Here is a 25,772-nt window from a genome sequence, read left to right as displayed (position 1 = left end):
CTAAATTTACCAATTAATTTATTCTCCCCAAATAATTCAACCAGCTCTACTGCTCAGTAACTTACATAAATCTGCAGCTTTCGACTAGGGTGGAATAAATAATCAGGTTAGCTGCAACAAGGAAAAGCAGATTAACTTCTGTTAATGTACCTGGAGCCTTCTCTTACCTTCATGGCCTTAACAGCCTGTGACCCAGAGTAATCGAATTCCCCCGCCTGGCCAATTGACAGACCTCCAGATCCTAGGATGAGAACTTTGGAAACCTAAAAGTCAACAATATAAAATGATTAGAATGATTTCACAACAGGTGCAAAGGAGGGGAGTTAAACTGGGGTGAAGGGAGACTATGCAGTGTGGAATGGCCTTGAATCATGAAAAACTAGGTCAAAGAGAGAAGAAAAGCCAGCTTCAGAAAACCTGCAGCTTTCCGTCCAACTTTCCAAAAAAAAATTTATTGAACCCATATCGTGCACAGGCGGGTAAAGAAATGGAGGCAACTGATGTTTTACACAAAATATACAGTAAACGTACTGATTGTTTAATTTATTTATAGACAGCCAGGCTTCACTTTGGCTTCCCACATCTCTGTGTTGTATTTTTTATTCAGCTGCATTCTGAAGGCACAATTCGCTGTGCAACTCGGCTCATGCTAAGAATTCCAAACTTCTTCTCTAGCAATGCAGCTTCAGCTTGATGCTGTCAACCAAATCTCATAGCTGGATACGACTGCATGAGGTGCCATGAAATACAGAGATCACCATAACAAGCATAGATTCTGCTCTGGAGAACATACAAAAACATATACACAAACCTCCATGTTTCAAAAACTTCCACGAAGGAACAGAGAGTTAATAAAATAATGAGAGAGAGAGAAATCCATAATGAGAAGAAATTAAATCTTAATGTAGCTTTTGTAAGGGAATCCTGTATTTCAGTTTCACAGGTAATTTTTTATGCTCTGCATTCTCTCCATCTGATTCAATACAAGTTATAGCTGGTGTATGACTGACAGCTAAAAATAAAGAACATTAATATACTGACCTCAAGTCTAGAAGCTACAGCTGTGGGCTTGGGCAGCACTGAGGCAACAGTTGTACCTTTTCCCCTCTTGATCAGCGAAATGAACGAATCAAACAGGAACTGGGTAAAGGTAAACACATGTATTTTAGTGACCAACCAGGACTAAATAAATACGAATGAAAGACAGAAAAACCAGGCCTGCCATGGGTCAATCCACTGCTGATGTAGGTCAGCATAGCTCCATTGACTTCAGATGACTTTGACTTACACCAACCAAGAATCTGGCCCCATATTTCTAATTTCTATAATGATCTTTGGCGTAATGCCATATTCAAGGAAGCAAGATGGTATCAGGGGGGAGAATAGGGAGAGAAAGCCTACAGAACCCATTCAAAAAGAAAAGGAGGACTTGTGGCACCTTAGAGACTAACAAATTTATTGGTTAGTCTCTAAGGTGCCACAAGTCCTCCTTTTCTTTTTGCGGATACAGACTAACACGGCTGCTACTCAGAACCCATTAATTCATTCACTCATACCCACCCTCCCCAACACACGTACTTTACTTGTACATGGGTGATAACACGTACAAGGGAAGAATGAATGTTAAAAGTTAGAAATCAGAATATTGTACTCTTAACCAGATCAGTGGAGCTATACTGATTTACACCAGCTGTGGATCTGATTGGGCACAGTGCGCCTTCAAGGACATTCTAAATCTGTCAGCATATGCAGTACACTACAGTATTCAAAGACTGGACCTGCACAAGGGGTTACAAGGACAATTCTGGGGTGGTTTTCAGTTCTTTTCAATTCACAGATCACTCAGACAGGTAAGAATTTTTACCAAGAGATTCACTTATATATTTAATCAACAATATCAAATTACAATTAAAATCATATCAATTCCAACTATTTCTGCTTCCTTTCCCAAGAAATACTCAATAATAGATTTATGTTCAGACATGCCCTCTCCTTGCACCACTGCCTGCAACTGCTGTTTTGGCATTCACTGAGACTACACAACCAGTTGCTATCGGAATTTGCATGAAGTCACAGATGGGGGATTAACGTTTCATTTCAGTGAGGAGAACAAGAAAGAGTGAGTGTGAATCCATTTATATAACTCTACAGTTACAAAATCTGAAATTAGAACTAAAATGTATGAGAAAGTTAATGGGGTTTATTCAAAAAAAGCATCTGGGTTTCTTTTTTTTTTTAATAAAATAGAAAATTTTCTTTTACAGCCATCTCAGGTAAAAGGGGTATGGGTCCCGTCCTGCAAAGATTTAAACCCATGAGAAACTTTCTGCACATGAGTAACCCCATCAATGTGAATGAAGTCACTCAAGGACGCAAAGCACATGAGATCGATTTCTGCTACTCGTGTTAATGGAGTCACCCGAGAGCCTGACCCAAAGCCTACTGAAGGCAATGGAAGTCTTTCCACTGATTTCAATGAGCTTTGAATCAGACCAAATGCAGGCAAGTCTATGCAGGACTGGGATCTTGGTTAGGGTCCTGACATTTCCGAAAACAGGACCTAGGAATGTCACTGCATCAAGATTGTCAGGGCTCTTCCATTAGCTGCTCTATACTCTACATGCATTCCTTCAGCCACCCCCAAAGCAACCCTGAATCAGTCTCTGTACAGTACCTCTGTGTCTGTTGGCCCCGCACTGGCCTCCGGGTTAAATTGTGCTGTGAAAATTGGTTTGGTCTCATGCGTAATTCCCTGCAGGGATAAAAGAGATTGCCTTAGACAACGACAACCTGGTAATGAGGGGGATAGAGGAGGGCTACTGCTTGCAACCCTGTAGGCACTGAAGGGCAAGCGGCTGGTATGCTTTTTGAGGCCTTTGAGTTGAAACTTATTTCATTCCAAGTCTTCACAGAGTGTTTTATCCATTAAAGCATTGAGCCATTCACCATTTTACCGGCAATACAGTACTCATGTAACCTATTGGATTGTGCACTACTGAATAGCGAATGCTTTGAACAGCGCTACTGATTGCCAACCACTTACCAGAGAAGATATGCTAGTCTCCTTCCAGATGCAACATTGGAGCAGGTGGTGGGGGGGGATACATTGGAGCAGGCTGGGAGGAGGGGACACATAGCAGTAAAAGGTCACCCTGGAGACGGCTGAAGTAGAATGACTACTTCTGCTGCTCTGATTTCATATCAGTACTGCTCAAAACACTGGGCCAAATACATCCCTGCTCTAACTCCACCGGCGTCGGCAGTTTCATTATTCTAGGGTTGGACATGGCACCGTGTCTGTAATTCAACACTGTGAGGCAAATTATGGATGCTGCATCAGCGGACACAGGTTGTCTCTTCCCAGGGCCATTGTCAGGAGATGACAAGTGGGAACACTCTGCCAGGCCAAGGACAGCTGGAGAGTTGCCTGAGCTGGGTTTTCCGCAGATGCTGGCAGTTCCAAGCAAGCTGCAGCAGGAGGCACCAGACCTCTCTCATGAATGGCATGACACAGGCTGCAGCTTGTCCCTGGGACAACAAATGAGAGAGGTCTGAAGGAGCAATTGCTGCATCATGAGAAGGTGACCGTGTCAGGTAGAAGATGAGAAGCCCTGGCCGCTGAGAGGGCCCACTGCAGGCTCCACCTCCACTCCCCTGAGGAAGGGCCAAAGTAGGCCTCAGCGAAGGTGTGCTGGGTGGGAGCAGGGATGAGAGATGTGGTTGAGAGCGGAGGGAGACAAAGGGAGAGAGCCTGGGATGGTGGTGAGGGTGGAAGCGAGAGATGGGCTGTTGGCTGGGGGCCTTCGTATAGCTACCACAAAGTACAGAATTCACAATTAGTTAATTATTGTGCGAGCTATGCCCTGCTTCTGGTCACAGAATATCATGAGCTGGCTACAGTGTCCCTTAATGTATTCGTTATTTTTATTTAGTCTACATATGTCTTTTCCAAATTTTTATTCCATGGCTTGATTATAAATATTTGGTATCTGCATTGGTTTGCTCAGCTGGGACTGGCCAGATCGGTCGCACGGTTTCATTTCTCTTCCCTGAACAGAAGAGAACACAACTTACACGTGGGGTTATCAAATTCAGTTTCTGTGAATGTTTTCAGAATGTGGGCTAACATCGTGTGGCTCTTCGTCCCCTTCTAATGGCTACACCACGTATAGCTGTTTATGAGTCTGCTACTGCGTCCAGTATAACAGACCTGGTTCTTTAGATCAAGCAATAGGGTCTCGTGTTTTTTAGATGCAGAGGTTGTAAGTTTACCCCCCACAGATGACCCAGCCCGGGGCATCATTCTTGATCATCTGACTCTGAATTTTGCTTTCCACAAATATTTTTGCCAGCCAAGTTTAACTGCTCCAATCTTCATATAAAGTGAACACAAAACGGGGTGTGCGAATGAGGCCAAAGCTAACTAATTTCAACACTGAAGCAAACGGTGGTGGGAATTTTTTTCTCCACTATTTGTCCAGCTCTACTCAGAACTGGAGCCAACACCAGCTGGCAAACAAACTTCTGCTAACAGTGTCTTCCAGAAAAGGATTTTGAACACACACTAGTACAATACAGCAGTTTCCAACCTATCAAGTTTGATGTGGGGTGGGAGCAAAGAGCTAATACAAGGGGATAGGGAGGTATCCACCCATGTGAAATGTTTTTTTCTAAACAGCTACTCTTAAGCAGCATTTCTCTGAGTCTCAAGAATAACACAGGTTTACAGAAGGCAGCCTTGGTTAGTGGATAGGGCACCGAACTGGGACTCAGGAGGCCTGGTTCCTATTTCTGTTTGTCCACAGACTTACTGTGTGACCCAGGACAAGTCATTGCTCTCTGTGCCGCTGCTTCCCCTCCCACACTTTGTCTATTAAGGCTGTAAGCTCGTTGGGGCAGAGATTGTGTCCATACAGCACACTGGGGCACCTCAAGAGGTGGGAAGGGATCATTGCACTGATTCTGCAGCTTGCTTAGCTGGCCAAGTGGTCATCCACAGGTCACAGTAACCGATTCGGCTGACAAAGCAGTGCCACCAAATAAAGGTAATTATCAGATAATGAAACAGAGAGAAAAGATTTCTTAGGGAACAACTGGTCGTGATGGATAACCTGCAATGCTGTTCCTGCAGATAAAGCAGGCTTGAGTGATGCAAGTGAGTGAAATAAATGACCATCTTTCCCGTCTCACCCATTGCCTGAGCAGGTATCTGGAGAGAGTGTGTTTACCTCATTTGTCTGATCGTTGACGTTCACAAAAAGAGGTTTCCAGCCAGCAGGAAGGGTGTTGCTGTCAAGTGCATAGCCATGGTTCTGTGCAGTAATGAAAGCTTGTCCGTTCAATAGGTTAATAACTGGCTGATTCTGACCTCTAAGAAAAGAGAGGGAGAAAGCACAGAGGCAGAGATGTGGGTGATGGAAGGAACGGAACATCAAGGGCAAGAGGAGAATATCACAGTAATGCATGGCAGTTAGCAAAAGCAAAGTACTGACCATTCTAATTATGCACCTGCAGAATGACACAGATACTTTATCTCCCCAACACAAATTAATTTAGAAGGTCTGGCTGGAGGAGGGAGTTACAGCTAAGCAATAGCAGCTATTCGATTTCTATAGTCAATATCACAACCACAATGATCAAGAAATCAAATTCGAACAGTGATATTCTTTAGCAGCATTGGACCAACTCATACAAACAGTTTCTAACCTGCCTTGAAATGAACAATTGATTTAGGGGAACAAGGTCAATTGCTGGAACGAATAAATAAAGTTACTGCTATCCAGGTTACGATGGAGTCATATCAGTGTGCAGGCTGAGAGAGAGGCCCGCTGAGAAGTATGGTGGAGACAGTGCACAGAAGACAGTATCCAAAGGAGCATCGATACTTACAAGCCAAATGTATCTGTCAATGGTAAAATCTCATCATCTGTCCAGAGTCAGATTTGTAATCTGAGCAATACACTGAGCAGAGATATCCCATTGCAGCTGCAATCAGCTTCCAGCAGGAGCAGCAATGGAGGGTGTACCAATGTTATCTTTGAAGGTGGTCAGCTCTGATCTCTTGGGCACACAATGCCCAGTGTAAAAGTGCCATGGTTGGCCTGCTGCATGCAGTGATGAGCTGCCAAAAACTTAACAACCAGTTCCCTCCTCACCCCACGAGGGGGTCGTAGCCCACTCCCGCCCTGCCGGGGACTCCTGCCCCATCCAACCCCCTGCGTTCCTTGACGCCCCACCCCCGGACCCCTGCCCCGTCCACCCCCTCCCCTGTCCCCTGACTGCCCCCAGAACTGTGTAGGAGGGTCTCATGGGCCACCGTAGTGGGTGCCCACCCCATCCCTAAGAGCCAGAGGCACCTGCCGGGGGGCGAGGTGGGGAGTCCCGGCAGTGCTTACCTGGGGCAGCTCCCAGGAAGCATCCAGCAGGTCCCTCTGGCTCCTAGGGGCGGGGGAGCGTAGCGGGGGGGGGGAGCAGGGGGAGAAGCCGCTCCCCACACTGATCACATCAAAAGTGGCGCCTTAGGTGCCGACTCCCCGCCCCGTGCCCGGCCCCAGCTCATCTCACCTCGGCCTCCTCCCCTGAACGCACTGCCCCGCTCTGCTTCTCCACCCCCGCCCCAGCTTCCCATGTATCAGCTGTTTGGCGGAAGCCTGGGAGGGCTGAGAAGCAGGCGGCGACTTTGCGCTGAGGCCCAGGGAGGCGGAGGCGAGCTGGGATGGGGAGCGGATCCCTTGCACCCCCTCCTCCCTCCGGGTTACCTGCTGCGGTGTGGGCGGCCCTCCTTGCACAATCCCACCCCAGCTCACCTCCGCCTCCCTGGGCCTGAGCTCAAAGCCGCCGCCTGCTTCTCAGCCCTCCCTGGCTTCCCGCCGAACAGCTGATTCGCAGGAAGCTGGGGGAGGGAGATGGAGAAGCAGAGCAGGGCGGCGTGTTCAGGGGAGGAGGAGGAGGTGAGCTGGGGCCAGGTGCGGGGCAAGGCGGGGAGCTGCCGGTGGGTGCTCTGCACCCATCAAATTTTCCCCATGGGTGCTCCAGCCCCAGAGCACCCACAGAGTTGGCGCCTAACGTGCCACTTTTGGCCAGCTGTTAAATTTAGAAGCCCTTTTAGAACAACCGGTTCTAAAAGGGCTTCTAAATTTAACTACCAGTTCTAGCAAATTGGTGCGAACCGGCTCCAGCTCACCACTGGCCATATGTAAATTCACAGTTTCTCCTAGTGAGTTATTTAGCAGGGAGGATTAAAGCAGTATCCTTTGGACCTGAGCGCCAAAGCTGGCAGGGGATCTAGTGGAAATGTTAATTAGTGACCAGCAGCAGGCATAGTGCACAAATGAACACTGCTGGTTTCTAGCTGTGCTTGACCCAGGGAGAAAGATGTGCATTCTGCATCCATGGTGTTCACTCTACCCCTTAGGTCATGTTGAGATGTGACCTATGGGAAGAGGGACAGATATGCAGCAGCATATGTAAATCCCCAACTCATCTGGCATCCTGGACATTGGAGAGGGGAAGGCAAAATATTGATGTATTGGGTTCTTTGCAGTCCTGAGGGCATGTGTTCAGATTCTGTAAAGCAGCAGTGTCGTCATACCTGTTGGCCATGGGCATCTTGTAGGACGTAGCTCCAGCTGCTATACCAGTTACCAGATTCCCCATGCTGACTCCAAACAATGGCTCCTTGCGATCACTCTTCAAGACCTAGGCGGAGATAATTTTCATTAACCCGACTGTGAAATCCATGGGAACAGTGAATCTCCAAGTTCAGCAATAACGCAAACTAGTCCTATTCTTTACGCATTTAAATGCAATGTTTTCAATTAGGATTTAATTTGTCTTGACAGATTCCACACAAAAATGAGCTAGTCGCTTTGCTGCCAGGGTAGTGTTTCTCATACACTGCTAATGCCCAGGTGGAAATTCAGAGTGCCCAGCACATATGCACAGCTAGGGGTCAATGCTCCGCCCACCATCACATCCCTCATCCAGGTGTTTCGAGGTCACTCCATACGGCGGAACTGGTGTGGTGGTGCTGCTGGGCAAGATCTGGGGAGGCCACTCAGTGAGTGTCTTTGTTCCTGGTCAAAGTGGTAGCGACCTTGGAGGTTTTTTGCCTTCCTCTACAGCGTGTGGTGTGGGCAACATGCCAAGAGTACGTGGGTGTATCTGACTTAATCATTTCCCTGGGGTCTTGGGCAGTGGAGCACCTTGATCCCTCCTATTCTCTGCCCGTGGCGCAAAACAGTCTACTCTCCTGTGGGCTGTCCTACCGTAGTCTAATTCCAGTTGTTGGGTTTAGCACAGGGTGTGGGGTGCTGTTAGTGGCCTGTGACATACAGGAGGCCAAACTAGATGATCTGGTGGTCCCTTCTAACCTTACGCTCTATAACTCTATGACTACGGGTAGTGGATGCATGGCTCTGCAGATCTGCTGAGATTGCTCCCTGAGAAGCAAGGAAACATGCCCCCCAGAAGCAACTACAGTCTCAGGGCAGGGGCAGCCACAGCCAAGCAGAAGCTCTCTGGCCTCTCTACAGCATATGCAGGTGTGATTCCTTCTCTCCTTTGCTCCAGAAGAAAACCCCAGTGCCCAGAGCTGTGACTCAGGCTGTTTTCCTGGGCCGCAGGGAATGAGCACTGGCATCGCGCATCACTGGAATTGAGATGCTCCAGCCATTTGTAAGTTACATAATTTAGAAGAGAAGGGCATATTTCTCAGGACAACCATACTGCTCCATAATGTACACGTTTGCCTTGCTTGACTTCAACACAGATATGTACTGACTCATTAGAGTATTCTGCAAGACACCACCAGTTCTTCTTCAGCGCCTATAACTGTGCTAAAGACCTTACAACCCTATGACTAGGCAGATCCTTGGCCCAGAGCTAACAGTCTAACTAGACACAAGACAGGGATATATCCTACTAGCAAAATGACCGAGGTGAACTTGGGCACACAACTCGTTAGCTCCATGATCATTCATTTTTCAAATACATGATCTGCTCAGAAAAGACTGAGTCCTCCTAAAGGAACCATCAGGTCAACACCGGCAAGTGACCCCAGTGCACACGCTGTACCTTCTTAAGATTCTGAATCAGCTCTTGTGCCTGCATCGGATCCCCCGGGCCGCCGGAAAGAAAAAGCCCATCATACTCCATTCTGGTGAAATCATGATTCCATGGGACCAAATGCACCTCCGCACCTCGCTGGCAGAGAAGCAAAAGAGGAAGGAGGAAAATGCTTTAAGTCAACTTAGCCTCTTACAGGGCGAGTTCATTCTAACTGCTCCCTTATGGCCCAGCAGACATATTCCACCAAAACCAATCCTGCATGCCAATATATAGACTCTCTTTGGTAAATCTCTACTTTTAGGGATGTATTTAACAGTGTAACAAGCTTGTGGCCACTGAGGACTTCATAGTTGTCACTGAGCTGTTCACCACGACATTAAAGTCTTCACAGTCACAGCACGAATAGCCCATGAAACCTATTAACCTAAAAGCACAGGATCCCAGCTCTTTACCAAAAGGAGGCAGGTTAGACCATGATTCAGTAGAGACAGGCGTGGCAAAATTCAATTTCGTAATCATTTTGATGGATAGTCTAGATGTTTATTTTTAAGCATTTTTTATTTTTATCAATTTAAAGTTTCACATTTGCAGGAATTATGTGAGGTTCAGGCACTGGTGAGGAATCAGATGATGATTTAATGATTGTAGATGCTGAGATTCAAAAGGATAATGTTTTGTAACCGTTAAAACACAAATGGTCAACAGCACATGTCAACATAGACAAAGTAAATATCCTTAAAACCAAACCCTAATAAGTTCTCAAGCCGCATTTCTCTTCCTTTGCCTAGCTGGAAATGTCGATTGTTCTCTCCGGAAACCTGTTTTGTCAGTTTGTGTACATATGGTGAAACCGACATTTACTGGCGTGTACGGATAAAAATCTAATCCTTGCAAGCCTAAGTAAGTAACTTGGGCACAGATGCTCAAAGGTATTTAGGCGCCTAACTCCCACTGAAGTTAAGAATCTGGTCGTTAGGCACAGGCTTTACTTTACATCTGTGAATAGTCCAATTGACTTTTCTTGGCTCCCAGGCGACGGGCCCACACTGGAGCTTCAAGTGAAGCACATCTTTAGTGTTTTGCTGAATCGCAGTCAAAGTTACTTGCTCAAGGCTATCCAGCATGTAAGTGGCAATACCAGGAATAAAACCCAGGAGTCTTGTTGTATAGTTTTCTGCTTTAACTGCTCAGTTACACTCCTTCCGTTAATACTAGTTCAATGGACTTCTCTTCGACCACACATAGGTTGTGCATGTCATCCAGAGAAAACAGTGCAAGGATCGGTTACGATTTGATCTTGGATTTGTGCTGCTTAGGCAACTCTAGATGGCTTTTGCTGGGCTGACTTTCCCTAGTACCACACTGCTTCCTAAACCCTTTTCCACTGGAAATGCTCCCACCTTCTCTCTTTAGCTTCACCGACCTTTTGCTATACCCTCTGTGAAGTCCAAACGGTTTCCTTTGGCCCAATCATTTAAAATGGGGAAAACAGTCATGAGGCTATCAAATATTAGGTGCAAACTGTAACCAAAAACGGCTGCATGATGCAATGCAAAGCATGCTTTCTGTTACAGCCTTAATGTTTGAATTAGCAGAGAATGATTTTGGACATCAGGAGTCCCAGTTCCTTCAGAGAACAGAAGGCCACCAACTTAACTCCTTCTGCTGAGAAACAAGATGAAGGACTAGTGTGGCATAAAGGCCGATATCTCAATTATGAGAAAGTCTGCCAAGAAAAAAAGCATTAGTGCAGAGTTTTCTGCTTTAAATAATTTTTTGCAATGCAGGGCTGATTCTTCCTTGGTTGCTATTAGGCAGGTAGTGACATATCCCTTGAAGTCTCCTCAGTTCACACGTGAGTCCCCCAATGAAACCATCTCAGTCTCCTGCCAACAGAGCTTCTCATGGAATTCAGACACAATGGCTGCCTTATGGCTATTCTTCACCACCATGTTAGCTTTAGGGACCATCTGTAAAGTTCAAAGAATGACTCAGCCCACTGGGAGTCATCTAACAAGGATTATACTGAAATAAAAACATTGAGGTGGAGGTCAGTGGGTGGGATGGATCCCTACCAATTTTTCAAATAGAAAGTTCAGTAAGAATGAGTGGCATGCTCCCTGGGACAGATACAGCTAAACAATCAGCCAGTCTTGTACTAAAGCAATGCTGCAAAAGAAGCTCCCTGGAGGAGAAGGATACAGAACACTGACTTACCTTTACTAGCAAACGGATAGCGTTGTTCTTTAACCCACAGTCCACAGCTACAATTTTAATTGGATTCCCTTTGCCATACACCTTGACTTCCTATTGACAGGTTTAGAAAAAAGATAAATTACTGTAAGTGACAAACCACAAGCCATAAATGCAGTGAGGGTGTTTTGCACACAGGTTGGTAGCAGATTGATTGTTCACTGCCAGATATGACTGGCATTTACCAGTCAATTTACAAGGAAATCTCAGGAAGTGCCACAGAGGTTAATTTTTGTTATGAAAGGCAAAAACAAGTGTAATGCTTTTTCATATACTGTTCACTGCAGTCATAACAATGATCCCTAAGAAACTGGTTGTTTCCATAGTTAATGACTAGCTTTTCTGTGTTTCACCTCATTAACAGAAAGTAGCAACTGAATTCTCAAGAGCTGTGGCTTAGATGTAGCACTAGAGACAGACAGTGATAGATACCTTGGGCCAGGTCCTCAGCTGGTGTGAACTGGAGTCATTCCACTGACTTTAATAAATCAAGGCCAATTTACACCTGCTCAGGATCTGACCCATTATGCTTTCAATGTCACTTTGATTCTCCACTTGCAATAAGGCTGGGATGTAACAGAATGAATCACTACATGTTCCATCTACACAATACAGAATCACCACAATATCAGTACAATTTGCCATACCAGTACAGACCAATAGCCCATCTAGAATGTCACTGAGAGTGGCACATGTTTATCCGATGTGGATGGTTTTATGTATTTTCCAACTCCTTCCCTGCAAGACACTTTCCCATCTGCTGTCATGTAGCCCCCTTCTTCTCATTTATCCTAATGTAGCGCATTGTTTTGATAAGCTGAATGATTCTATAATGTAGGCAACAGCATGTCCTTCTCTATGCCAGTTCTGATCATAAGCATGGTGTGTGACTGATTGCTATGTTTGAAGAAGGAATTCCCCTAATGGAGTGACCACTATAGGACAGTAAGACGGGTAGGAATTAGCCTTCCTCTACAGCACTGAAAACAGAGATAATCTATTGGGATGTGTCTACTGATTTATAGATCATACCATCTGGTAGGAACATGCCCCACAATCCATTTCCGGAGTCTGCAGAGCATTGGTGGATCTAGGTCCTCCCCATCTTCTTCTAAGTTTCTAATACTATTTGTCATGCCTGTGTTCTGATTTGCAAAGGGGTTATCTGCCTGTTAGCCTCTTTGGTACATTATCTTATAATAAAACAGTGGTTTAATTTAACTTAGTAAACTGCAGAACCACATTTATGCAAAGCAAATTTGTTTTTGCTTTTTTACAGCTCTTCTACCTATGCAGACATTGTCGTATATGCTTGTTCGAACAAGTTAATAACGTAGGTTGGGACTTTCAAAAGTGCCTGAAGTCATTAGGCACCAAACTCATATTGAAAGTCAATGAACACTGGGTGCCAAACTCCCCTGAGCGCTTTTGAAAAATTTCAACCACAGTTTTAAATAGGCTTCCAGAGGGCTTTTGGCTCCTTGCAGCTCACATATACAGGGATCTATGCAACACTAATGATGCAAACGCTTCACTGGGGGTGACTTTCTTTGGTTGTTCTACTCCCCATACAATTAATTACAGGGCAAAGTTACTCTGAGTTATTTGGACTAGAAATGGGCCTGAACAAAAAGCTTTCATTGGAGCTAAATCTTTCAGAAATTCAGATCCAGATTTGAAATTTGTAATTCAGAACAATCTGTTATACAGGTCGCTAATAAAACCCCAAACCCTTAATTTTTGAGGCTGGATTTGTGGCTTGCAGGTACCATAACAATGCAGCATTAATGATTTTACTCTGTCCAATTGATTAGGTTCTTGTGTACATAAATGACTTGACCTTCTCAAATGGTTAAACAGTTCATCTGCTCTGGGCATCTGAATATTACACACTCAGATGAACAGCATAATAATCTCTACAGAAACTCCCTGCAAAAGGCAGCTAAAGTCTACAAGTCTGGCCTACATAAACACCTTCCATAAACAGAGCCTATCTCACTAGCATACAAAGAAAAAAATCACTTCTAATGTACCACTGATAAGAAAACTCCTGGTCTTACTGCATCCTGATTTACATGAAAATAGCTGTTTGCTAGCAAATAGATCATCATGTCCAGTAATTACCACCATTGAAGAGTTTAGCTAATTGTCAGCTTTATTTGTGAAGTTGCTTTTTAAGACTATAAAATGAAGTTATAAACATAATGAGACCACAGAAGCTGTGTTAATCTTTTTATATCTCTTTTATGGATGGTATTTCCAGTATCTTTATAGTAATTCTGCCATTACCAAGAGAGTCAAGAGGCGGAAATAACAGAGAGGGGTTTTATTGTAATGTTTTGATCAGCTGACGGCAGATGGACATTCGCATGTACGGAATGGTCAAGTTTCATTCCAAAAATACAGTGTAGTTGGTGGAGAAGTGTACAGTGCCTGATCTGAGGGACTCACCAATTTCATGAGATGCCCCAGGGAATCAAAAACCAACATGCATTAACCTGTCATAGTAGGCCACAATAAGGGGCTCTTCAGAAACTGAGGAGAGCACTGACCTGTCAGCCTTCCTCACTGCCATCAGGGGCAGATACAGAGTTAGCACTCAGCCCCACCCAAATCTGTGTGAATGCAGTAGCCAACATTTGCGTGGTTGTGGATCAGGAACTCCTGGCTAATTAACAGGTGGCTTTCAGCCCATCTGCCGAATGCTATGACCAGCAGGGAGCAGAGTAGCCCAGCGGGCCCATGCCACTGCCTATGCTCCACACTGGAAATGTCTCCCAGCCCCAGACTACTTTGCTAAGAGCCAGGCCCTGTGCAGGCTCCACCTGGCCCGCCTGACCCAGCTTAACCTGTGCTTCCCATGGGGCGGTGGGGATCACGCCTTCTTCACTGGCCAGTCCAGCCCCCATGCTCCCTGCACTCAAATCTCTTCTGTGCACCCAGTTATCTACCCCTACAATCAAGTATTCAAATAGATGCTATAGAATAGATAATAATGTACAATATAATAATATGCAATGCAAATGATTTGCTGTGACATCAAACCTCTTGTCTTTGCCTGTCCACCCTAAACTGGGGCCCACCCAAATGTCTACTCCTAGCTTTGCCACCGACTGCTACCCTTTCAGCCCTGTGCAGATTGACTGTCTGCACTACTCCTACATCAGGGTCAAGGGACCCATTACAAAAACATTGCCCATTGACTCAGTTATATCACAGTTAAAAAGTGTAGTGTAGACATGACATCAGTGCATGCCCGTACTGGTTTAATAGTCTAACCTTGTTAGGATGGAACATGGTTTGCAGACCCTCATAACACGGTTACAATCTGTGTTCCGTTACTGGTCTATACGCTACCTAGAGCAGTGGTATGCAGCTATGGGTAATACCTACCCTGGGGAGAAAAAAAATCCCTGTCCAGTACAAAAATGCTGACTGCTACAACCAAACTAGCAAAAACTGTGCTGGAAGAGAGTGATCCATCAGGATTATGAGTTTTCTGGGATTTCCAACTTTTCACTGACATTCCTTTAAGAGAAATCACATTTTCCACCAGCTGAAAATTCTTCTCACGGTGTGAAAATCACCCCCATTCACCATGGCGATACCTACCACCTACTACAACTTGGTCTCACCCTTCTCTCAGTCCCCTATCTGGTGTTGCCAGTTCCTAGGCTAACTTTTAGACCATTCCTACTCAACACAGTACTCCTTCTAATGGCCCCAGCTCCAAGCAGAGGACTAAAGGGGTGCTCTTTCTGCAGTCTTAAAGTCATTAATGGGTAATCCTCAAAAGCTTTGGCGCATGGTACAGTTTGCAGAAGCACTGCGGCGCATGGTACAGTTTGCAGAAGCACTGCATAGTCAAGTGACAATGGTTTACCGATGAACACGCAGTGTTTACTATGATAAGGAAAAAGGAAACTCTCTAGGGCAAATGGGGAGAAGTTTTATTAATCAAGTGTACAGCACCCACATTGGAGAGAGAATTCTCACCTTGGTTGAAACGTCTGCAATCAGGTTCTGCTTATTTGGATCTACAAACTCCACAGGCTGACCTTCAAATTCAATCTTCCCCAGGACTGTGCCCTGTGGAAACAAAGCATTAGACAGCTAAGTGCAAGCAAACAAGAAGTTGCAAACAGTGGCGCAGGTGCTGACAGACAAAAATCTGTAGGAAGTAGAACAGCTGCTCCAAGACTTTAGTTTAACATTACAACTTCAAAAGTTTGCTAGCCTTCACCAGTATCAAAAGCAGGTAAACACCCTATATTTTGGGGGAGGCAAAGCAGGCAATAAAATCAGTGGATATGGGGCTAGGTCAGCTGTCTAGTGGTAGCAAGGTGGATTGCTACTCAGGGGAGATCAGAATTCAGCTCCCAAGATGGCAGGCTTGCAGGTCTGGGAGCATTCCCAAATCCAGCATGCACCTTAAATGCTTTCCCCCGCGTGCCGTCTTCTTGCCAACCACTCTGGCTGACTGCAGGAGCAGCTCTGGTGTCAGGCACAGGGAGTTACATCCTCTCTTCTCAGTGGAGGCATGGCTGGACCTTTCAGCATGGTAGGAGGAAAGTGAAAGGGAGAAAGGGGGTGTTTTTATATCCCTTCCTCAAACTCCTATGGTAAAGCATGGCATCTTTACATTCTGTATCCCCACATTAATGTGCACAATGGGACTCCATACAGGCTTCAAAGGTACTCCCGTGCACAGCTGGACCATAGCCAGGCCACACACACTAATACCTGAGACATTGCAGTCCTTTCCTTATTCTTAGAGCAAGAAGGAACCCCAGTCTCATGGACACCAGTGTGTGCAAACTGTGGGTAAGTGACAATGGCAGGCACTAGAAGGGCTAGAAGCTGTTACCTTTACTCACACCACCTAGCATCATACACCACACATAGCCACAGGTTTCAGAGTAACAGCCGTGTTAGTCTGTATTCGCAAAAAGAAAAGGAGTACTTGTGGCACCTTAGAGACTAAACAATTTATTTGAGCATAAGCTTTCGTGAGCTACAGCTCACTTCATCGGATGCATACTGTGGAAAGTGTAGAAGATCTTTTTGTATACACACAAAGCATGAAAAAATACCTTAAAAAGATCTTCTACACTTTCCACAGTATGCATCGGATGAAGTGAGCTGTAGCTCACGAAAGCTTATGATCAAATAAATTGGTTAGTCTCTAGGGTGCCACAAGTACTCCTTCACATAGCCACAGTGGGACAGGGACAGCCCCCATGTGAGCACAGGTGGCAGAGTCTCTCTCCTCTCATTTCAGGTACAATGCCATTAACAAACTCTTGTCTAATTTGCCCTCTTTCTGGGGCTTTGAGGAGACTTCTCTTTCCCTTCTCACATTTGCTGCTTTGGTGAAGTTTATATGGGGCAGAAGTTGAAAAGGCCCGTACGACCTTCAAGAGACAGCCACTTGGGAGCTCTGAAAACTGCCTTGCAGCTCTGGAAAAGCCGATTACAACACCCCACCACCACCACCACCACCTCACACGCACAGCATCTTACCTTGACACTGGATTACTTAATGAAATGGTGCCCCAGGTTTACTGTTCATTTATGCATTGACCATGCTGAAACCCTCTCCTCATCTCACATTTATAAACACACAGAGTGAAATACTAAGCTAGTTTTTCATCCTGACTGAGATTAGTGGGAGAAAAGGCAACATGATGCATTTTTTAAAAAACATAAACCAATATCGCTCTGAGTCCAACATAATGCGCATTACTACTGTACAGTGTAAGCTAAGCAAATGGTTATAGAAAGCATATTTACTATGGATGAAAGCAGCACTGATCTATTAAGGGATACATATCAAGGAAGTACAAAATGTATTTCCATTTACAAACATACTATATTCAACAGTACTTGTCTTCTGTCTACAAAAACAGGCATTTTCCTTAGTATTCATTTGTGCAAATATTCAAGTTAGGTCATTCATACACTGCTGGGTGGAGGGAATGTAGGTTTGGACTGTATCATGAAACCCAAACACTTAACCAAAAAAACCCCAAACAAGAGCAATAGAAAAGCCTCAGCGGCACAATGATCTTCATTCCAGATGGATTTGATCATTGTTTTACCCAAGACGTGAAATGTACCTTGCCATTAACCTCCCTCCAGTAACGTAATATTCCACATGTCCTTCAAGGATCAGTGCTGGGAAACCAGATAGGACTAATGGCCATAAAAAAAGAAAATAAAGGCTTAGCCCCAAAAAGGTGTAATCGGCCTCATCTTTGGAGGGTCTAATATGAAATAAGACGCAAGGAGACCCATCAAGCTCTCTCTCTCTCTCTGCCTGTATTGGGGTCTGCCCATCTCTGCCTACCCACAACACACACACACACACACCCACACCTGCCTGCCTGGGTCTCCCTCAGGCTGTAGCAACCCCTCTCCCCCCAGCCCGCACCTATGTCAGCACAGCTTTGTCCTAACCCACTTGTACAGAGCGGGAAGCCAAGAGGAGAAGAGCTCAAGGACAGCTGGGGAGTTCCTGTTCTGCCTCAACTCCGGGGTACTGGCGTCATATGGGGTGGCAGACGGGGGACTCTCATCTGGAGCCGTGCTCTGGCTGGCAGGTCAGAGTGCGTGCAGTGCACAGTGCTTGGCAGAGCAGGGTCCTGAGGAGCAGCGTGAGTCGCGTAGCCCCACGGCCACCAACGGCTGTCTGTGGTTCTCTCAGCCATTAGGGAAAGCACAGGATGAGGCTGGGTTTAATATACTTGGAATCAGGGAGGGGGATCGTACCTTGCCCCGAATTATTTTAGTCAGCATCCTTGTGTCAATCCCACACAGAGCAGGCACCTAGAGGAAACATACAAGAGAGCCCGGTCAGAGAACAGCCAGGGGAATATTACAGACACTGCACTTTGCTGGGCAGCCTATCAGAGAGAGACAGTCCCAGGACACACTTCTCCTTCTCTTTCCCTCTCTCTCTCTCCTTTGCACATTCCCTCCCCTCCCCACATCCCCTCTCAGAAATAGCAAAGTATCTAGGTGCTGTGCTGGGCAGCTGGTACCTGTACAATGAAACACCTGTGTGGCACATGCCTTTCTGTCTAGTCTGCGAGCCCTGTTCTGGCCTAACACCAGGGGGATGGGTCCTCAGCTGATGTAAACTGATATAGCTCCACTGACAAGAAGTCGTTGACTTCAGGAGTGTGGCCCTGGTTTTCCATCAGTGGGACTCAATTAACTTGAGGGGGAGGGATAGCTCAGTGGTTTGAGCATTGGCCTGCTAAACCCAGGGTTGTGAGTTCAATCCTTGAGGGGGCCATTTAGGGATCTGGGGCAAAAATTGGGGATTGGTCCTGCTTTGAGCAGGGGGTTGGATGAGATGACCTCCTGAGGTCCCTTCCAACCCTGATATTCTATGAACTTCAGTGCACTTACTCCCAATTTACACTGGGGTGAGTGGCCTCAGGATCTGGGCCTACATGAGCAGACCCCTGATCTCGTAGCAGCACACACTGAAGTAGTTTGGAGAGAAATAGTTGGAAGGGAAAGTAATGGAGAGTAATCGCACAGGGCAGGGAGAGAAACTGAAGTGAGGATAAACTTAACCTAACGTGAAAAAACAAAGAACCAAATATCCCCACTTAATGAGCATTTCTCCTAGTTAGTCTTGTCCGTGTCTCCTCATTGTCTCAGAAGTAGGAAACCCAGAAAAAGCCCAGTGCAAACTAAAGAGAGCAGGGGGGTTGTCAGCACAAACCAAAGGTCTGATGACAGGAACTGTCGCTCACTGTAAACCAGAATCTCTCTCTCCTGGTTTCCATTACTCAAGGAGTCACTTAGCAGTTTCCTCAGAACAGATATTCCATGTCAAGTATACGGTCTGGTTGCCCAAAGATCTCTCACCTTTTCTTCTTGCAGCCACTGTCCCAGAGTTTTGACTGCCCGCCAGTGACTGTACTCATTACTGTAATCCAGCACCAGCAAACCTGATACCTGCAAAGAGAAAAGAAGGGACAATGAGTTGTGATTAGTGGAAGCATTCACCATGTACAGCTGATGCATTTTAACACACCTCTATCTTTGTTTACACTAGAAGTGTTTATAAGCCTGTGCTGACTAGCACACTTGCTAAGTACACCTCATGTTCCTACTCTAAACAGCGGCTTGGCAAAACTGTAATCCTTGCTGTGTCAAATGGTCCTGCTGAAGGATATTCAGATTTTAAAGGCCAGAAGGAACCATTAGACCATCTAGTCCAGCACTTCTCAAACTGTGGGTCATGACCCCATTTTAAGGGGGTCACCAGGGCTAGCATTAGATTTTCTGGGTCCCAGGGCTGAAGCCGAAGCCTGAGCCCCAACACCTGGGGCTGAAGCCAAAGCTCAAGGGCTTGAGCCTGGGACGGCAGGGCTCTGGTCCTGCCCCACCCTGCCCTGGGCGGAAGAGCTCAGGCTCCGGCCTCCTCCCACCCGGGGTCATGTAGTAATTTGTGTTGTCAGAAGGGGATCATGGTGCAATGAAATTTGAGAACCGCTGATCTAGTCTGACCCTCACCAATCTCTTCAGTAAAGACGGCCTGTGTGCTCAGATGGCTCTCTCTTGCCATGATCTGATCTCTCTATGGCAGTTTGCCTCTGGGAGACAAAATCATATCTGAGGCACCAGAAATAAAGATGAAGGGGAAAAAAAACAATCTTCTGCATGTTTCTGGGAAGTTCCATCTAACTTTCCCCCCTCCGAGGATGAGCCTGAAAGATGTCAGTAAACTCCCATCCACCCCACGGATTTGTATTTCTAAATCAGGTCTCCACTGGACTAGTTTGTCCAGTCCTGATTTTGCTGCTGCCATTACCTTGATTCCATCAGACTCTAAAAACTTGCTGAGGCCCATTTCATCCAAGGCAGCGGTGTCTGGCGCCCCACCATTGCCAACAATGGGGTTAACCATTGTGAGAATCTGCCCCCGGTAGCTGGGATCTGTCAGGGTTTCAGAGTACCTGAGTTAAAAACAAACAACAGACAACTGTTGGCATGGGGATGGGAGTGAAAAAGCCAACATAAACCAGCCAGCAGTGAACTCCCAGATACAAGGGAATGCTGAGTCTGGAGAAAACTCCCAAGGAGGGATAGATTTAAACACACGATTAAATGTTTTGCTGAACTGATACTCAAATCTAAAGGTTTCTATGAGGTCAGTACTGGAACATTTTTAGCCTCATTTTACAGATCAGATAATTGCACTCTGCCTACATTTCCCTCTGCAGCTCCAATTGAATAAGTAGTTCTTCACTTTCTCTATGTCCTGTAGCTGTGAACTGTTAAATAATTGCTGTCTTAAACCCCAGAAATGGCTGCATTTCAGCAGTGGATGAAATTATCCTTTCGTATACTTTCCCAAGTGCATTGGGTGTTTCAGGATGAATTTGCCCTATATATATGCATAATGTATTATTATTGTTGTTTAAATGGTATGTAATTGGAAACTCCCACAGTTTACCAGATATCAGCAATTTGCAAGAAACATTTTTATGGAACGCCAGCCCCACTGCCAAAAGATTAATTGTCAAACACTGGAAAACTCTTTACAAAAGCCAGAATGGTTGCAGGCTGATACAGACGAGTGAGTGCTCTAGCCAACTAAGAGAAATGACGTGTCAGTTAAACAAAGTCCATGAAATATTCCTCGGTATGCTTGTCCTGCTTTTGGAAATATATTTCTTGCTCTGGTTAAATATGCATGAGGTTTTCAGTGTTAACATATGGTTATAGTAAATGCATGGTATGCATACATTTGGCACATATAGTATGTGCCTTATATATATATCTATATAGAGATATATATATAGAGAGAGAGAGAGATTCTCCTGCCTATTGGATTGTTTACGCTACCAAACATCCTTCATTAATGCCAGTGCCAATGTAATTAACCTTTGTGTGTTGTTTGTATTCAAAAAACATTGAAAAAAAGCCACTGGGTTTGGCTGTGACATACAGGCACAGCTCTGCACTGGGACATAATGCCCTTAACGCATGCACAATGCCTCCTATAGCTTGGAGGAATGGCACAAGGAATGACACACATGGCACAAAAACTAAAGAAGCATCAGGGTCCAATCCTCTCAGGGCTTGCACAACAAGTCCTGCCTGATCTCTGTAAATTCCTGTCAATCACTTCCTCCGCTAGAATATCCATGGGAAACAAACACAAAAAAAGGGAGCAAACATCTCAGGGGAAAAAAAGGGGAACTTATTTATCTTTTGCAAAAGCGTTTTCAATTCTTCCTGCTTTTTTCTTCTCAAATGAAATTATTTGTATACAACTAGTTGAATTTTTTGTGAACGTTTCTGTGAAAAATCATCACATTCACCAAAATTCAAAAATTTCACCAAAAAGCCTTGTCAAAAAATTTGAACTGCGCCAAAATGTCAGCCATTTCTAATCATGTAAAATTCAAACACCTCTCCAGCATTCCTTCTCTGTAATGTTAAGTGACAACTCAAGAGTTCAGTTTGTCATTGAAAAGACATGGCTCCATGTACTAATTTTCACAAGCTCAGTCTGAACATAGTCAGGATTCTAGTAACATTCAGTTCACACAGGGCATTGCTCAGAGGCTTACGAGAGGTCTTGGCATAGTCACTCCTATGCCAACACTACATCAGCTCATTAGCACACTCACTTCCACACTAGTAACTTGCTATCTACCCTGACCAGGTCCTGTGCCTGACAGGGACTTAAGGCCAAGACGTCTATCTACTCCTGCAGACCCTTATCCTGGTACAGTGTCATTAAAGTCAATCCACGGGTGAATGGATTCCTTTGGATACTTGAGGCCTTAATTATTCTGGGACTTTGAGAGCTATGAGGTCTCACTCTCTGCCCAGCAATCCCTGTTTGTGACAAACCCAGCCACATTTGTGCCCTGCGAGAACACTGCAAGGTTTAATTCCTGCTCCCCTCCCCCCGCCCCGCCACATTCTCTTTTCCATAGCAGTCAGGGTTTCCTACCACCCTAAAGCGGGACGCAGCTGGTCAACGCCAATCCCTGGGAGCCATCTTTGCTGCTGCTCCTGGGCTCAGCACCTCATCCACCGAGTCTGCACGATGCTCAGCCCCTGCCTCCCAGCCCAGTCCACCCTGGTTTGGTCCCGCTCTCCAGCCCTGAGCTCCTGCGGCCACTGTGCACTCCCATTGGGCTGAAGCCGCTGCCCTTCTGAACTCTGCCCCTGCCAATGGCACACACCATGCATAACGTACATGTGGCTGTGAGTGCCACTCAATATGGAAAATGTTCTACTTCAACCAGGACAGGGGGCTTGGGTTCAAAGTGGGACAGTCCTGCAAAACCAGAGTTGTTTGGGATGAGGTTATGCCCATGGACAGTAAAATAAACCTTAACCTCATATTTTGCTTCTTCCCCATCTGTCCCCCAGCACAGGCCATTCCTTCTGAGTGTGTCCTCTGCGTATCGTCAGTAAACGAATACTAAATCCAGCTCCTGCTGCTGAGCTGCAGTGTTGAAGGGAAATTAATCCATCAGGTGTTGCTTGACTTTTGCGATGTGACAAGATTTATTACCCATAATCTATCACAGGGACGAGAACTCTAGTGCCCTCCATCATTTTGATCTATATTAAACAGTTGTTTGTTGGCAGGTATATTAACACAGCTAGTAATTAGTGCTGTCGAAAAACATAATTAATTGCCTTGTGATGCAAAACTTTGCAAACAGATTTCCTAGGCTGTAATTTAGTGTTCTCACCAATGGAACTATTTAAAAACCCATCTTGCGGTATTTGTTCCAGTTAGGAAGAGCAGAGTTTGGGGAGAGTGGAGCAGGTGCACAAAGATTTGCACTGAAACCTTGAGCTTCAATTTTACCTCAGAAAAGTCTTGATTCTCCCTCCCATTGAGGCCTGCTGCTCCTCACTAATGATCTTATTGTATCAAGCAAGTTTGCACTATGGCTGACTTTCTCATCTGGACAATCCTGCAGAAAAGGTGGCCAGTGATCTTGTTTGATTGACCAGGTCCACTAGCTCCGAGGCTATCGCAGACTCATGAGCTTCTACGCTGAAGCTGGACAAAGAGTCCCAACATGCTTGTGAGCATCACACACTCCTGCTAGATGAGGGGCTCAGAGCTCAACAGGAGGGATAGTTCAGTGGTTTGAGCATTGGCCTGCTAAACCCAGAGTGTGAGTTCAATCCTTGAGGGGGCCATTTAGGGATCTGGGGCAAAAATTGGGGATTGGTCCTGCTTTGAGCTACAGGTTGGACGAGATTACCTCCTGAGGTCCCTTCCAACCCTGATATTCTATTTTTGATCCCTGTATGAGTCACCACTTGTAATAATGCCCCTGGACAGAACCTCTGGGAGGGCTGAACTTGGGTCCTGTGGATTTGAAAGCATCAGCCTCTACTGCTTGAGCTAAAGGATGTGCTTTATTGGCTTAGAGACAGAAGCAGACTCATATACCACTATATGGGACCTAGCCACTCAAGGGAGATGAAGACACGCTTGGCCAGTATATTACAATTTATTGCTGTGTGCCATTAAGCTGTTACCACGTTTCAACACAGAAGTGGCTGCATTTCAAAGCTGAGTGAAGGGATTTACCCTAGTTATCAGTTTGCAAAATAGGGATGGCATGATAGAATGTTCAGAAAGTCCACGTGACCACTGAACCTTTATGCTTTCTACCATGATGCTGCCTATCACATTTGGGAGAAGCTCCCCAGAAATATCCACAAAACTACATTTTTTTCCACCTTCAAATCCCTTCTCAAAATCTCCTTTGCCATGATGCACACAAAAAACTTGACCACAGTTAAGCTACTGACCAATGCTTGTCATGCTGATCAATATTGTCTCATTGTTTCTTTGTACACCCCAGTTAGTCTGTCTATAGCCATCTGTTGTCTATTGTCTTATACTTAGATTGCAAATTCTTTGGAGTAGGGGACTGTCTTTTGGTTCTGTATTTGTGCAGCACCTTGCACAATGGGGTCCTGGTCCATGACAAGGGCTCCTTCACGTTATGGTAATACAAACAATGCATTATTATTAATTTAATAATAAATAATAATAATGAACAGGCAGCTGTTTATCTTTTTTCCACAGCTTAGTGCTGCATTACAAAAAGCATCCCTACTTATGTATCCTTTGTGTTTGCCTTACCCAGCAAGACCAGTGTTGAAGACAACTTCACCAGCTGTGGACGATGGATGGCCAAAGGAATAGCCCTTCATCTTCGTTCCATCATCTAGCACCAAGTTTGCCGTCTGTGCCTAGAGGAACAAGTTACATGATGACACTCAGATCTGTATTTTAAATGAGCACCCCCCAAAGTTGGGAAAAGACTTGAGGTTAGTAGGAAAACATCCAAGGTACACGGCACTTGTGATGCAAAGCACAAATTCCCTCATCCCCAAGAAATTGTCTACTACCTTAGCCCCCTTCAGATGCCTCCTTCTGCCATGATTCTTACAGAGCACAGTCAGTTGGGAACAGCTAAGTGGGAGACAAGTTAAACTGAGTACAGAGCTAGGCTAGACATAACCCTGCTTGTTGGACCATTTTGCCCCTGCCTACCCAGACTGTTTGTTCATTTCATCCTCCTTCTGTATCTTGCAATTAACCGAGGTTATAAACTCTTTAGGCAAGTCATTGTTTTACTACATGTTTGTTCGGGGGTCAATCTGACAAGATAATGAGCATGTTGGCCCCAATCCAACAAAGTCCGTAAGCACATGCTTAACTTGGACTTCAATGGGATAACTCATCTGCTTAAAATTAAGCATGTGCCTAAGTGGTTTGCGGGATTTGGGTCACAGTGCTAAATGCCTCACAGGTCCAGCTTTTAGTGCATAGGAATTGCCAGACTGGATCACACCTTGGTCCATCTAGTCCAGCATCCTGCCTCAGACAGTGGCCAGCCGCAGATGTTTCAGAGGAAGATGCAAGAGACCCCACAGCAGATATTTATGGAATAACAGGTCCCCAGGGAGAGCTTCTTCCTAACCTCAATGAGTTAGTGGTTGTCTTAGGGAGCGCTTAGCACAATAGGTCCCATGCATCACTGAGGCCTTGCAACAGGGTGGCTCGCCCCTTAATGGCTGGAAGGCTGGGGCTAGCCAACCCTGATTACAGAGTGAGTCACACCTGAGAGGAATCAGGTGATTCCAGTAAGCTGCGGGGGGGAAGCTATGAATCTCTGGCTATACCAGCAGAGAGTAAGGTTATGTCTTCCCTCAAAATGCTGTAGCGTGCTGCCGTGCAGCACAGACGCTTGCTCCTGTGATGGGAGGGGTTCTCCCGTCCCTGTTGTAAAAACACCTCCTTGAGAGCCGGTAGCTAAGTCAACAGACATTCTTCCATTGACCTTCCACGGTCTACCCCAGGGGTCAGTTCGGCTTAATAACGTCACTTGCAGGGGTGAATTTTTCATACCCCGAGTGATGTAGCT

The 25,772-nt window shown here is 45.5% G+C and overlaps 1 protein-coding gene across 1 annotated transcript in view; it reads right to left on the bottom strand.

The window, feature by feature from the left end:
* Positions 1-25,772, bottom strand: part of CPS1 (carbamoyl-phosphate synthase 1) — a 123,907-nt gene that overhangs the window by 81,344 nt on the left and 16,791 nt on the right. Inside the window, exons 2-13 of the mRNA XM_077829747.1 lie at positions 24,485-24,594; positions 20,156-20,300; positions 19,207-19,296; positions 18,094-18,150; positions 15,319-15,411; positions 11,287-11,376; positions 9,076-9,204; positions 7,592-7,698; positions 5,229-5,370; positions 2,675-2,752; positions 1,042-1,140; positions 168-263 (exon numbers count right to left, since the gene is read on the bottom strand). Coding sequence (XP_077685873.1) covers positions 168-263; positions 1,042-1,140; positions 2,675-2,752; positions 5,229-5,370; positions 7,592-7,698; positions 9,076-9,204; positions 11,287-11,376; positions 15,319-15,411; positions 18,094-18,150; positions 19,207-19,296; positions 20,156-20,300; positions 24,485-24,594 — 1,236 coding nt within the window. The remainder of the gene's footprint in view (positions 1-167; positions 264-1,041; positions 1,141-2,674; positions 2,753-5,228; positions 5,371-7,591; positions 7,699-9,075; positions 9,205-11,286; positions 11,377-15,318; positions 15,412-18,093; positions 18,151-19,206; positions 19,297-20,155; positions 20,301-24,484; positions 24,595-25,772) is intronic.

Source organism: Eretmochelys imbricata, chromosome 11 (genome assembly GCF_965152235.1).
Source record: "Eretmochelys imbricata isolate rEreImb1 chromosome 11, rEreImb1.hap1, whole genome shotgun sequence".
Taxonomy (NCBI): Eukaryota; Metazoa; Chordata; order Testudines; family Cheloniidae; genus Eretmochelys; species Eretmochelys imbricata.
This window is presented reverse-complemented; position numbering and strand designations above follow the sequence as displayed.